The sequence below is a fragment of the Crinia signifera genome, chromosome 2 (assembly GCF_055691185.1).
Source record: "Crinia signifera chromosome 2, ASM5569118v1, whole genome shotgun sequence".
Classification (NCBI taxonomy): domain Eukaryota; kingdom Metazoa; phylum Chordata; class Amphibia; order Anura; family Myobatrachidae; genus Crinia; species Crinia signifera.
Genome location: NC_139218.1, coordinates 55,041,942 through 55,057,641, shown reverse-complemented (window position 1 = coordinate 55,057,641; position 15,700 = coordinate 55,041,942). Strand labels below are relative to the sequence as shown.

The 15,700-nt window shown below is 42.5% G+C and overlaps 1 protein-coding gene across 3 annotated transcripts in view; it reads right to left on the bottom strand.

Annotated features, from left to right (window-relative positions):
• The window catches only part of DPH1 (diphthamide biosynthesis 1), a 254,708-nt gene that overhangs the window by 64,931 nt on the left and 174,077 nt on the right, over positions 1-15,700 (bottom strand). For all 3 annotated transcript variants that reach the window (XM_083172139.1, XM_083172141.1, XM_083172140.1), the window contains exon 5: positions 13,327-13,481. In XM_083172139.1, the coding sequence (XP_083028265.1) occupies positions 13,327-13,481 (155 nt within the window). The remainder of the gene's footprint in view (positions 1-13,326; positions 13,482-15,700) is intronic.

Genomic DNA, 15,700 nt, shown 5'->3' with positions numbered 1-15,700 from the left:
GGGTATGTAGTGTGTATGTAGTGCAGAAAAAAAAAATACTTTATACAAAAAAAAAAAAATGAAGGGGTTAAAAAAAAATAAATTGAAGGGGTTAAAAAAAAAAAATTGAAGGGGTTAAAAAAAAAAAAAAGGTCCTGCGCCAAAAATTGAGCACAGATGTTGGTCAGTAACGTCCGTCACTGAACAGCGCTCAAAGGCAACAGGAATTTGATCAAAAAAAAAAAAAAAATAGATCAACCCTGTGCCGAAAAAGATGATCAGTGATGTACGTCACTGATCAGCGCACAGCGGCCACAGGACACCCCCAAAATCACAGTGTGTGTAAAAAAAAAATTAAAAAAAGACCCCACAGCACACACAAAAAAAAAAAAAAAGGTGATCAGTGATGCGACACTGATTACCAGTGAGGGGCAGCAGGTGCACAACCTTTGGTGCAACTGACAGTGCAACTGGCAGGTATATATATAAAAAAAAAACCTCTGCACCCCCAAAAAGTTGCTGATCACCTCAGATATAGTGATCAGCACAAAAGGCGGGGGCAGCAGACACAAAATTTAGCACTCTCTATCACTCTCTGTCACTATCTCTCTCTATCTCTCTATCTCTCACTATCTAACACTCTATGACACTGCAGCAGCAGCAGTGACAGGTGTATATATATATATAAAAAAAAACCTGCGCCCCCAAAAAGTTGCTGATCAGTTAATTTATACTGATCAGCACAAAAGGGGGGGCAGCAGTCAGTTATATAAAAAATATATAGCACGATCTGTCACTATCTCTCTATCTCTCTCTATCTCTCTCTATCTATAACTCTATTACACTGCAGCAGCACAAAATATAGCACTCTCTGTCACTAGGCCTCTCTATCTCTCTCTCTCTATCTCTCTCTCTAACTCGATGACACTGCAGCAGCACAACACAGCACAACACAGCACAGGATGTCACAAGATGAAGCAAGATCCCAAGCAGTGATCAGGTAAGTATTGAGCAAGGTTCTGGTCAGTAAATGGCGACAGCTGGGCACGGTGACCGCACTGCACGCTATTCCAGACCGGAATGGCGTCTGCAGTGTAGTCCCCGTTAGTTTAAACCCCCCTCCATGGCTGTGATTGGTCCGTCGGTCCGACGGACCAATCACGGCCTTTGGGGGCGGGCGGGGTGAGGTGGGGTGACACCAGTGTCACCCTTACACCCCGCGGTGATTGGTGCTGTATTTTACAGCACCAATCACCTCCGATCCCGTGTCACCGGCGAACGTTATTCGCCGGTGACACAGAAAACGCTGTAATTGGCTGTTCACACTGAACAGCCAATCACAGCGATCGCCGACGGGGGGGGCTGCATCGCAGCCCCCCCTGGGCATGCAGGGACATGTCTGCTGTCAGGGACAGCAGACATCGTCCCTCTGTCACTGCGTCTCTAGACGCAGTGACAGTTAGAAGTCATGACGTATATATACGTCATGTGTCGGGAAGTACTTCCCGGCCATGACGTATATATACGTCAAATGTCGGGAAGGGGTTAAAATAGTACTCCAGGGTCATTCCCTTGTGTATATTTAGATATATATATATAGATCTACTGTAAGTATCTGAAGGTCACAGTGCTGCGCTAGGAGTGGCAAATGTGCTGATAAACAAAGGTAAGTTTTGCAGTCATGATACACTGAATTACATTACAGTGCACTTGTTACCAGATGTGGTGCTGTCACTTGGGCTGTGGCTATTCTAAAGGCATTTTATTTTTTCCTTACTTTTTAATATGTATATAATGTATTCCAGGATTGCCGACTTTTTTATTCTCCTCTCCGGGAGAAGCCTGGAGAGGAGAGTTTCAGTAGCCGCTCGGGGGGGGGGGGGGGGGGGCTTAAGAGTGACATCACTAAGCCCCACCCCATGCTGGCAAACCATCGAATTCAGGGATCTCTGTGGAGGGGGCGGGGCTAAAATGACGTGATTGTGTCATTTTAGCTCCACCCCCTCCTCTGAGACCCGAGGATTGCAGCATTTTAATGCCGTGATCCGGGGGACAGCGGGCGTCCCCCCTGAATCCGGGAGGGTTGCCCACCCTTCCGGGGGGCCGGGAGGGGGACCCGATTTTCGGGAGACTCCCAGAAATTCCGGAAGGGTCGGCAACCCTGATGTATTCTATTATTATTATTATTAGGGATACATACAGGTGACCAGCGGTCAGAATACAGAATCCCTGCTAATGCCTAAACCCCATACCAAAGTGCCTGACCCTAACCCCGCCTCCTAAGTGCCTCATCCTATCCATCCCTCCCCGCAGCCTAACCTCACCCACAACCTAACCCTATAGTCACCCACTAGTGCCTAAACCTAACCCCATTGGTTACTGGTGTCTATTCTGTATGCCAGCATCTGGGATTCAGAATGCATCCCTAATATGTGTAGTTATGGACTACTAGTAAGCCGCTCGAAGCAAACGCTTCCAAAGCTAGTAGATGTAGTTTCTCTTGCTGCCAACAGATGGCAGTGTTTCGGAGTCACAAGGACACTAGACATATATAGATTATATAAAGTATTAATTATTATTATTTTTTTTTTACATTCATGCTATACAAATAGCATGCAGCAAGACAAGTAAAGGTAATCATATAGAGACCGATCTGTTGAAGTAGCATAGAAAAGTGGCCTTGGGGCAGGAATATTAATCAATAATTTTTTTTTAACTACAAGCAATGGGGGCAGCCATTTTGAAGTATTCAGTAACATTCAGCAAACCTGGCTCTAGAAATTCAGTAGAATCTACTGACATCACTAAGGCACTTCAGGACCTGCTAGTCATTATGTGAGCAACACCAATATTTATTAGAGTTCAGGTTAACAATTCCTTGTGGATAAATAGGCCGCATTCTCGTAAATGCCGTTTCGGTCCACAAACAGGCTACTTCTCCTGTACACGCTTGAATAACATGCTCTACCAACCATTATGTAAGATACATTCCCATATACTTACCACTGGTCTGTAGACGTGAGAAATAAAATGCCACCAAGCCTGAAACACATTTTCTTTTCCTATCGCCAACACTTTAGTTGAATATACCTTGCTAATAGATAAACACTCTGTATGTCTCTCCTGGAGCTTATACAGGGATTATATTTATCCAGACAAAAAAAAAAAAAAAAAAGATAAAAAATAATTGAATATATTTCTAAATTTAACTCTGACCCCTAAACCCTGCCCAATTTCTCCCACCTAATCATCGCTGATCCGCACTGTAGCCCTGAGAATTTAAGAAGCATCCATCACTCTGTTGTGATAGTTCTGCAATTGCTGTTCAAAACAGATAATAGGACTCATTCGTTGATTTCAGAGGACAAAATAAAAGAATAATGGAGGCAGCGAGTTTGGGAAGATATAGTCTGTCCGAGGGCTGCAGCGCGTAGTCATGATGAAGCTCCTATAATACATGTCCCTACAGCCAGATGATTATTTGGAGCTAGAGGAGGATGAAGTGGAAAAGACAGAGAAAACTGAATAAACAGTTAGACTAGGATTGATAGGAGAGGGAAATCCTGTCATGATTGGGCCCATTTTCTCCAGGATCCCATTAATTGTTCCAAAGGGACTGCTAATTTTCTAAAAGTGGCAGAGACCAGGGACTTCTACGCGCCTTTTATCCGGGCCTGGATTCGGCGTGTGGGATGGCATAATGAGAGATCAAAGGATTCGGTTCTCCCTTTGTGATTAAACGAGTAAACAATTGCCTCTTCTCTCTCGTCTGCAGTATGAAAAATGAAAGAGTTATAGAGTGAGGTTGGAGCGATTACTGTTCAGTGGATAGAATTTGTCAACATCCATTTTAAAGCAGATGGTTGAAGACAGAGAAATAAACAACAGAATGATCGCAATGTCCTTATTCTATACTCTGCAAACAGAGCACAACCACCAGGGATTAAATACCGGACCCCTTCCACAAACTGTGAAACCAATTTCCTTTGGCCAAGGTGAGATTAATTCATATAGAAATAAGCGGCCTGCTTCGATCATGCCCAGTCCCTGATGCAGAAATAGGAAAACTTTAAATATGGATGGCAAAAATGAAACGGGTGATGACTAGGGCCTATTAGTCACAAGGGGGCGGCTAGAAATGTGCATTTAATAGTCAATAATGGAACTATATAAAAATCAAAAGATACTTCAAACAATGAATAGTCACCAGATGATGCTGCATATAAAATAAAGTGCCTGCAACTGGCTCTTCGCTATTGTGTAGATCACAACAGGTAAGCAGTTTAGTCTTACGACTTGAAATTACCTTTTGCATTAAAGCTAAAAATAAAATAAAATATATTTTTAATATGCGCAAACTAATGGCTCCCATACATCTGCAATGGATTGTCACAATTTCCTGATCCCCTAACTCCTAGGTCGGGGAATATTTAACAAGTTGCAAATAGTAATCAGGGACTTTTTAAGATGAGTAATTTCTCCAACGGATCCATGATCAACGGTTCTGGACGTATCGATGAATCTGAAAGCAGGTTTACTCGGGATGCGGTCATTTGGTCTACAGCACGTTGGTCGACGAGCATTGGGTCGACACAGTTAGGTCGACATGGGTCTAGGTCGACACAAGCATTAGGTCGACAGTGAAAAGGTCGATATGTGGTTTTTTCACAGTTTTTTTGAGCAATGTGCTGACAGGTGGTATTTCATGCCCTACCATCCACTAGGGCGTGGTGGCATAATGAAATAGTGTGCCAAGTGCAGCGAGGCACCATGCCCGAAGCATCACGAGCGATGCAAGTGGATGCGGTGCACTGGAAACTGTGTCCATGTCGACTGTGTCGACATTCGGGTAAAAAAAAACAGCGAAAAACCCCATGTCGACCTTTTGTCTGTCTACGTAGACACGGTCGACCTAATGCTTGTGTCGACCTAATGCTGTAGACCAAACGATCCCAACCCGTTTACTCTTGGGGGGATGGGGGTAGATGTAAATGTTTTGAGCATGGCAATATTAAAATGGGCACCCAATGGTGTGATTCAATTGTTCTGGTTGCTCATTATCGCTCTTAAAAGCATCAGCTTTAGTGGTCAAAGTAGACTTTACAGAAATGTCGGCATGTGAATGTGAGAAGAAATGTGAGACTTGCACCTGATCAGAGCAACAATAGAATTACTGTGTTGGGAACCCAATTGACACTTGTTGTATAAAGTTGTAAAAAGAGAAAATTGGGGATATCAAAGTCCAGGTCACAGAACAACAATTCTTAACCATATACTGGTTTTAGTTTTTTTTTTTCTCCATTTTCCCCCTACAGTTTTCATGTCATTGAGGAGGCAATGCCTCTGTCAATTCTTCTGCCCGATTTGGTCACTTAATGATTCACTAAAACAAAGTACACTTTGTTTTAGTGAATTTCAGGTAAATTCTAGGTATTCAATCTCGGCAAGTGGACCGAAAATGGGCCAGGCTCCCAAATATAGGGACATACTGACAGTCAGGAGCCTTTCCTATTTTTGGTCTGCTCACCTGTTTATTGGCAGGTGGGATTCAATGTCCTGCCTACCGATCTGCGAAAAGTAGACTCGTCCGAGAAAACAGCCACAAATTGTTAAGATCTGGCCCTGATCTCGACAATCCACAGACGTTTTCAGTAAAATGGTTCCAACTGCTTTTAAAGTCACGTCCGTTCTGACGAGATGCCACTTCAATGCTGTCGGGAAAGCTCTTGTCCCAAGACAGATTTGGTCCTGAATTTTCTGAGTAGGAGGTCAAATATAACTTTGGTTTCCTTTTATATATCTGTTTTATGGACCATCAGGATATTTTATATTAAATTGTCTAACTCCTTAATAACACTTTGGTAGAAAAGCCGCCTCTAACTGTTCTCCTTCACTTAAGGATCTTTTCTCTTTTTTTCCCCCGCTCTCTTGTAATTTTGCAATAACCACCGGGAAAGGTCGTATTTTCTACAGGCGATTTTTCTTCTACTGGTCTTAGTGACAAACGCCTTGCATAGGACTGATTATTTCTCTTGATATACAATAAAAAATAGAGGAAATGTCTGACCTTTGTGATATGATAGACCATGTGGCTGTTTGATTTGTTCTGTGGTATATCAAAGTGGACACCTCGTCTGATGAAGAAGACTGGATCCCTGGAAAAGGCTTGATTTGATAAATTAGCTTTTATACCTGGAGATCAAGGGCTTTATTTACTAAACAGCACAGAGCTATTAAAACTTTTTTTGGTGTCAAAAGCCTCCTCCTTTCAGGTAAGTACAGGATCAGGCCATAAGATGTTGTGTGCTGTAGGCTTATCCGCCTTGGCCCTAACCGCATCCAAGGTCATTTGTTTATGTCTTTCTTTAGCCCTTTTATTTGGTTTTCAGCTGCCTCCAAAGACTTGAACAAATATTCTTCACTAGCACATTAATCACTAAATGCTGACTGCTGGCAAGCTCAGATGTGAAGGTCTGTATGTTCTCTCCTTCATGTCTCTGAACAGTATCTATATTGCAGCGTGTGCTTTAACCCACGGCCTGCCACAAACCGAAGCCCCGCTGTAAATATTTGCAGAGAAAATGCTTTTTTCCCAGCACATGGGTTAAGCATGGTCCGACACGTTTACAAAATGTCAATTACAAACCGGTTATAATGTGCAGTTGGTCTGGGAGTTCTATATAAGCTGTCTACATTCCTTGATTCTTAATATCAACAGTAGATTAAGCCACTTTTTTCAAGACTAGGAGACGCAACAATGCTTTTTTCAATAAAGTTTGTAACGGAATTCTTTGAACAATGTGGGAGAATTGTGTCCTTGAAAATAGGTTAGATTTAATTAAATGTATACGTTCTCCTACATCCATTCGGTAAACAGTTGTATTTGTTTAATATTTATCGCTGACAGTGGATCTCAATTGTTTTCCAACTGGGAAAACCCCCTGGCAGCCCATTTGTGTTATTCTGTGACCCAACAATTAAAACGTTTGTAATGGACAGAATTACTGTTTATGCATACAGTATCTATATATAAAGGCAATAAATGCGCTATAAACACGATTTTATTAAAATGATAATTAAATGATTAGTAAAATATTATTGATCACTAATTACAATTTATGAAAAATGTGAAACCGTAAAACTGTAGTCCTCATACACTTTCATGTACGGTCATTTTGTTATTAGGGATCTATAGTGATACACAACTAGAGATCTCAATCACCACCATTACAGAAACATTTTCCCTGGACATTACAGCAAGTACCCCTGGAGATACTAGTACTCCAGGTTGAGAATTACTGCTCTAGTACAGTGGTTCCCAACCCTGGTCCTCAAGTACCCACAACAGTGCACGTTTTCCAGGTCACCAGCAGGTGCACTCATTATTCAGACAGATTTTAAAAGATCCACAGGTGGAGCTAATTATGTCACCTGTGATTCTGTGTGGAGACCTGGAAAACGTGCACTGTTGGGGGTACTTGAGGACCAGGGTTGGAAACCATTGCTCTAGTACATCAAATACAAAGCAGAAAGCAGCCTTTTTTGTGGAGAGCATGGACAGTTCAAATAACAATATCCTCCCCTCTATTTCCATGTTGCTGCAGGTCAATTGCCAATACGGTCAATAATTGTTAAACAGCGCCCTGCAAGATTTTCACTCAACCCATGGGTCCATTGCATATGCACTAATCTGATTACCTACAAACCCTATCCATACCCCTTTTCCACCTTAATATTGTGTATGACCCTGTTTACAACCCAGGTAGGTGTGTTTATACTGCACCGATGTACAGTCTTCTCCCCTATGAAGGTGCTTGGAGATGACATCTTCAGTGATCTGGCTCTCCCTATGCTTGGGATGGGGCTAGGGATGGATAACCTGTTTATACTGCAAGTCACCTGTTTACACTCTAGCCTCACTAAGGTCCTTCCCAAGTTAAACCCTAGCCTCACTAAGGTCCTTCCCAAGTTAAACCCTGATTGCTACCTGTATCGGTTTCATAGTTCACTGGACCTGGGCAATTTTTTGGGACCTATTTCCACTTAGGCGCAATCAGGGTTAATTTGGCAACAACTAAAACAGAGGGGCTTTGCTGGTGTACTATGCACTCATTACTGCCAACATATATTCCTTTTTAGATTTAATTAGGAGGTCGTTAGCATACATTTTCCCAAAGAGATGAACCGGTCCACCTATCGAGGAGGTCCCTAACACTATGGGGTTCATGTCTTGGGTGAAATTTTTTTTGTGGGGGGGGGGGGGGGGGGGAATGGATGGGATATCCTGGGGTGATTTTGCATGCAGTCTAATCCCAAAACCATGGGATTCAAAGCCCGGCAATTTTAGGGTCAAACCCTGGGCTCCCCCACAGATCCTGATCTCAGGATTGGCCACCCGAGTGCTCACCTATATAGAGCGAGAAAAGAAGTGGTCCAAAAACAGAATGACACCTTCTTGTAGGGGAAGTATGTGGAAGTGGAGTCAGAAGAGAAGGCGGAAGGACCTGCCAAGAGGTAGGAGGGTCAGGATCATGCAGGCTAATGGAGTGAAGGATTTGCAGGAGAGGGGGGTGGGCCGCAGTGTTAAAAAGCAGAGAGCTCAAGGTCTAGAAGAACAAGCAGAGTGTAGCGGCCATTGGATTTGGTCATTGCAGGCTTTAGGGAAGGCTGTTTTATTGGAGTGAATAAATAATATTAAGTGTACTGGATTCACAGCAGTGCGAGTCCTTCTACAGGCCTGTGCGGGCCACGTCCATGCTCTTTCATTATTAGTGGAACATCTATCCAACAGAACACATAATACGCCACCAGATTCGGATACCAACTGGTCCTCTTTCCTCATCCTGAGAGCAGTCTCTTTGGGGCACACTGTGTACTTCACCATTTCGTAACTCCCCACTTGGAAAGGCTAAAGGAGATATACTATTACTCGTGATCGATGATCATGGGTAATAGGCTCGCTCTGGGCTATCTAATTATCCTTGATAAGCCGGCATGATCCGTAGCTTATTGGGATATGTTTCGGTGAAGCAAATTCCCCATAAGCAGCCTCTGCGGCTGAGTGCAAACACACAGGTTTATCTGAAGCTGTGTCTTTTTATGCGCAGCAGGGCTTTTTATTGAGCGATCCAATAGGATAGCCAGGTTTAAAAAAAAAAAAAATTGCCAAAACTTTGGGTAAAATACTGAAACACTTAATTTTCACTCCAGGTATTTTAAAAAGGGGGGTTAATGGTATACCCCCCTATGCACCCGACGTGACTGGATTACAAACTGTGCCTAATACATTTATGTTTAGAAAATCAAACCGTATTGTAATATTTGCGGCTACAACTGGCAATTATTTGCCTTTATTCTCCATCACACCTAGTTATGAACTAATACTATCTTTAACGTAATTCAGAGCTGGAAACCCATATTTGAAGAAATGTCCCTTCAGAAATCTGTTCCAGTGCCCAGCAGCAATTTTATTCTATTGTTGACAAGTACATTCCATTGTGTTCATTCATATGTAAGGTTCTTTATTAGTCTATTTCGTATTTGAATGAAATTGCATATTTATGCTTTACAAAAGCGGGACTTGTTTCTGCCACAGCTGATTAGACTCACATGCAAAATAATTACAGGTTACAAGAACAGCGCCATCTCTCCCTTGTTTTTTCCCATTAAACTTTTGTTTTTGAAGAATTTTTGGAAAAGACCCATTGACTGCGACATCTCACATTGGAGAAGCAGTTGAAAGGTCTACAGTGTTATTAGGTCGACATGCGATAAGTTGACATAACAATGATCCACACATGAAAAGGTTGACACGAGTTTTTGAAAAAATGTTCCTGAATTTTTGGGACTCCACCATCCCACGTGGACTACAAATGGGAATGGTAACATGTGCCGAGCCATGCAAGGGTACACGCTACACTTATTGTGGGTCTACAGTATGTCATAATGGACTCCAAAAATAAACCAAAAACCATGAATACTCATGTCGGCCTTTTCAATGTTGACATTTTACTGTGCAACCTTTTGACGCTGTCAACATATTGCATATCGACATTTCATCTGTGTCGACCTTAAGTCTGCATCCACCTACTGCATGTCAACCTATTGACTATATACCTCGCCCATGGATGGGGAACAGTCAGCCCTCAAGCTGTTGAACTACACATCCCAGCATGCCTTGCAACATACTTGCTATTTGGCCATGCTAAAACCGTTGCAGGGCATGCTGGGATGTGAAGTTCAACAACAGCAGGAGGGCCGAAGGTTCCCCATCCCTGACCTAGACACTGAAGATCTTTCAATCCACATCCCTCACACAAGGGCCAGCTTGTTGTTGTTTTTTTTTTTTTGTAACCTACTGACCTTGTGTTTGTATTATTATTCCAGTATAAAAATGGCTGTGAAACACTACCCGCCCAACTTCATTCCGGGTCAGGTGGCCAGTGTGAAAGCACTTGCAAGCCAAGTCGCACCCGGAATTTAGAACCCGGGTTGCGACCCGGCTTGCAAGTGTAAAAGGGGTATAAAGAATGCAAGTATTCGAAGCATGCGTCACAGCCCTGCATTTATTTGTTTGGATCTTTATTTTGGACACACTTGAACTTTCTGGGAAGTCCCGATGCTCTTCCCACTTTTTAGCCACAGCCAAGTTACAGTAGATCCTGCTTTCCGGATATTGCACAAGTTCTGCCTGATCTCCGTTACTGACCTCTCCTACATGCTCCTGTGATTGGCCTTGGCTTGTCTTCAATGTATCATCTTCTGGCTGCCCTGAACCACAAGGTGACCTTGCTTAATTTGGAAGAATGGTTCAATGGTTTGGTTCAAAGACGGCGCTGATATTACACCAGTGCAGCCCACACCTCACACACAAGACCTTCACCACAGGCCTAAAATCTAGTAAATTGCAAAAAGGGATTTGTGTATATGGGCGCTTAGGTGATCAAAACAAATAGAGATCCAGTACATACACACTTTAAGGAATCCACCTGTTTGATTCAGGGTCTGATTTCAAGACCTTAACCTGACCCAGCATCACCTACAGCCAGGACAATGAACTCCTTACTGAACCAATCTCTGTACCAGAGCCATGGTTCCTCAATCCTATGGGATCATAGGGAATGCACAGGATTGAGGAACCATGGCTCTGGTACAGAGATTGGTTCAGTAAGGAGTTCATTGTCCTGGCTGTAGGTGATGCTGGGTCAGGTTAAGGTCTTGAAATCAGACCCTGAATCAAACAGGTGGATTCCTTAAAGTGTGTATGTACTGGATCTCTATTTGTTTTTATCACCTAAGCACCCATATACACAAATCCCTTTTTGCAATTAATTTGGAAGACAAAACTACAGTAGCTTTATCTAGAATACAGCAAATACAGATGAACCCAACATAAACAAACTTTAGCTCCAACCCCTAATGATCAATAAACAAGATTTGGCTTGGTGTATTCAGTTTAAAATAATGCAAACTCAGAGAGACAGAGAAAGGTCACCATTTTTAGAAGACACACTTATTAATGGAGACAGGAATATTCAATTACTTGCATTGATTTACCACAGCTAATTGATCGCCAAGGGGTTTTCCAATTATCCCTAAAAGCCAGAAATCAACAGTGACTATTTCCACCTTGGGCGCGTTCGCATATTCGGGGGGGCATCCGGGTACTTGGGCTCGTTCAGGAGTTGGGGGCGCTTGGGTGGTTCTGCCGCTCGGGTGTGCTCTAGCAGGCATTTGGAAGTTGAGGGGCTCGGGTATTCCTCTGCGTTCTGACGCTTGGGTATTCGGATGCTTGGGCAAGTTCGGGCAGTCTATTTGGGAGTTGGAGCGCTTGGGTGCTCAGCTCATTTGTTCTGGTGGTCGTGTATTTTGGAGTTTGTCAAAATTTACTCTTTGCCCAAAATCTTTTGTCCATGACTGACAGGGAGTTAAAGTATTATTTTATGAACATTCTTACAGAGGACCATATTAAGTTCCAGCTATATCACTTATTTGGTGTATAAAGTAGGAAGCAGTATTTGCAATTTTATAGGTATTTAGGCTATTTTAGGTGATCACTGTACTGCTACATACAAAAGCGTCCTTTATGCTCGATACCATCAACTGGTTATTTTCATCTTCTACATATTTCTTACAGAAGTGAAATATCACCAGCTGTTGGACACTTATGCTGGGTACACACCAGGACGACTAGGGCCCGATCCCTTCTAGATCCAATTCCGACCAATTGGATGTAGATTGTGTGGTGATTGGGCCCTTTTCTGTCCTGGTGTGGACCGATACCGATCCGATGGTCCCGCGGGTCGGTCGTTATTCAGATCCTACCTGCTGCAGGTAGGATCTGAATAACGACCATACTGCCGGGAGCGGGTCGCCATTGGATCGGACCCGCTCACGGTGCACATCGTGAGCGGGTCGTGCCCCCCCGCATCATCGTGAGCGGGTCTGAAGAAACACTGACGACCCACTCACAATGTGCATCGTGAGCGGGTCGTCGTGGTGTGTACTCTACATTACTCCCATGTTTCTTGATAAAAAATATAACCCAGAAACCTGCATCTACCCCCCACCATCAGAGTTTGCATACAAGACCATAATGTAAATAGGAATGGGGTGGGTATATCTTGCATACAATGCAGCTAGGGTGGGATCTCTGTGGCCGTTTCTTCAGTACCCAAAGATGAATAAAGATTAAAAATATATTTTGTGTTTGTGCGCTCCCAATTTGTCATCTTTTTAAATATTTCTTGTGTTGGACTTTTTGTGGATTAAAACAGTATTACACTATGTAAGACATTCTCTCTTTAGTTGAATCCTGGAATTGTGATACTGTACTGGGGGGAAATTCTTTTGACTGCATTACTACAATTCCAAAAACCTCCATTAAGATATACAGGGAGATGTATACTTATTATTCACTCTACAGAGCGCTGGTCACATGAGCGATCGCCGAGACACACCAATATTGTTAACTATATTGCCGGTGCCATGGTTGAATGATATAGTGTGCACACACACGATTCACGATAATGTTCAGTGATGTCATCCACCCCCCACTACGTACATGGGCTGCATGTACAGACTACAGGGGGGGGGGTGTTTGTTAATATGCGGGAGTGTGCATTGTTAATATAGTAGGTACACACTGAGCAATTTGCCTTATACAGTAACTATATCGTCCATATCATTCATGATATATCACCCAGTGTGTACCCAGTTTATGACCTTAGCTGCCCTTTATCTCTCAGCTGCTGCTGCCCTGATCAGTATTTGGGACTGAGACCCCCAGCTCACGAGTCAATAACATTTGGATCTTACACATACTGAAGAACATAGACTCATAGTTACCTGAAGAGACGGCACAAACTGGATGGTGCTGACAAAAGCCAGGGAAGCGCCATGAGGAAAGTTAAAACGAATTGTGTCCACAAAGTGTGATGTGTCAATCTTTATATCCACAAAGACATAGAGCATCTGAAGTCCATGCGTTGAATCAATAGGAACTATAGGATCAAAAGGTAAATGTCAGAAAAATATAAACAATGGAATTCTTCATTGGATAGAAAATAGACCAAAACGGCACGGTCTCTAAAGCAGCGAGTTCAAAGAGGGCATCAGACATCAAGGAGAAGGTGGAATGGAAAGCGCTAAACATGATATTTTGTCAATACAATACAATATTACTAAAGACCAATAAAATCACATCATATACAGGTAAAATAATCAAAACACACTGTGTTACATATTTTATCTACAGCTAAATAAGAAGTTATCCATTCTTCTAGACGGCAAATATCCATTAGCTGTGTGTAGGGCACTCATAGATAGGACTGCAAAGCGTGACAATTAAACTCTGACAACGTGGTTCCAGCCGTAATCCGGGAATAAAACCCAGCGATGATGATTGACATTACCAATTTATGAAGAAACGCCTGTTTATCCTGAAGATTGAGCAAAGGAGTCTTTGCAATGAATGTTTAAAAGTCAGTACCCTGTTGGACTCTGGACTAACTTTAGACCTGTCTGACTACTCATCTGGACCAGTATATTGGATTGTTCCAGCATCAGAAACCCTACTCTACCGTCCACCGCACAATCATTGCAAAGACACCTTTGCTCAATCTTCAAGACGGAAATCGGGAGTCCATTGCTGGGAATTATTTCTGGGATTACCACTGGGTCCACAAATGACTCTGTGGACTGAGCTCAATGCGGACCCTTTACAATCCTATTCATGGAGTCTTTGTGCACATTTGCAATATTATGGATTTTATGTTGAATACATTTTAACTGCACCTAACTAATAAATGATCCATTCTTTTATATGCAGCCATACAGTATCTAGGAACCTTTGTGGAATGTTTTTTTTTTTATTATTTCACCTGTATGAGTGATATTATTTTATTGGGCTAGCAATATTTTATTATAGTCATGCATATTTATGTAGTGTAGTGGTACTAAGATGCTCCCGTTATAGGGGGTTATTCTGGTTCACTCCTTCTGGACAAAACCATGTGCACTGCAGGTGGGGCAGATGTAAAATGTGCGGAGAGAATTAGATTTGAGTTATTTTGTTTCTGTGAGAAAATAGACTGCTTTATTTTTACACCGCAACATAGATCTCACTTAGAAGTAAAACCCCACCCAAATCTAACTCTCTCTGCACAAGTAACACCTGCCCCCCTGCAGTGCACATGGTTTTGTCCATCTAAGAAGGAATTTGCCAGAAGGAGTGAACCAGAATAAGCCCCATAATTAGGATGCGCCATGCAAACAAAGGTATAATTGCCATAAAGTAGGCTTATCTGCAATGTATAAGCATGTGCTAACAGGTTTAAGACCACTGCCGGAAAACCTCATGTCCTGTCTCTACATTCCCAGCTATTGCTCATAACAGTCTTCTAATATCCTTATTCTAGCCAGCAGCAAGAAGACACCCATACAGTATTCTGAAGACCAGAATACAACCAGTTCTTCCATTCTCATAATAATGATGCAGCCAGCAGGAATGTATGGGCAGTGATAAAGTCGCCATTGTCATTGGTGCTGCTAAGTAGAGGTGCAGGGATTCCTCTCCTAGAACGGAAAGCGGAGCATTGTGCTGATAATAGGCGGAGGGAGTATGACTGATGTTATCTACAGCCTTTTCAGTCAAACATCTTTCCTGAATTTAACAGAATGTACAAACCAAAAAGACAGGGCTAACCGTTACGAGCAGGCGACAGAAGAAAAAAGTTTTTTTTTTTTATGTTATTAAGCTTTGAGCAAAACATGACTGAAATAATGGAAGTATTTCAAAACTACAGTTTTTCCTTTTACCTAATAACAGAGAACCTTGCCCCAGCACCATTTATGGACAAAACTTCAGAAGCACTGAACACTTTCCTCCATGTTGGTCACAGAGCTTCTGCTGCTATTACCTTCCTCACAGGACATCGGAAAATTCAATGGAGATCACTAGTTAATTAATTTGTGTTGCATGCTCTTATTTTAAATTTATAAACCATGTCTTGATTTATAATTCCACATAATAGGGTTGTCCATCAGGGTTTAGCCAACATCAATGGCTCACGCTTGATGGTTTTGCCTTCGGTGGCAGAAGTGAAATGTTTCTCAGCCAACGATAACTTCAATCAGATGTTTTGCAGTTGCCAAATACACTCCGAGCAAGCTTCCCCATTGGATAAGAGGTCCCGGTACTACCCCAACTCCAGCCTGCCAA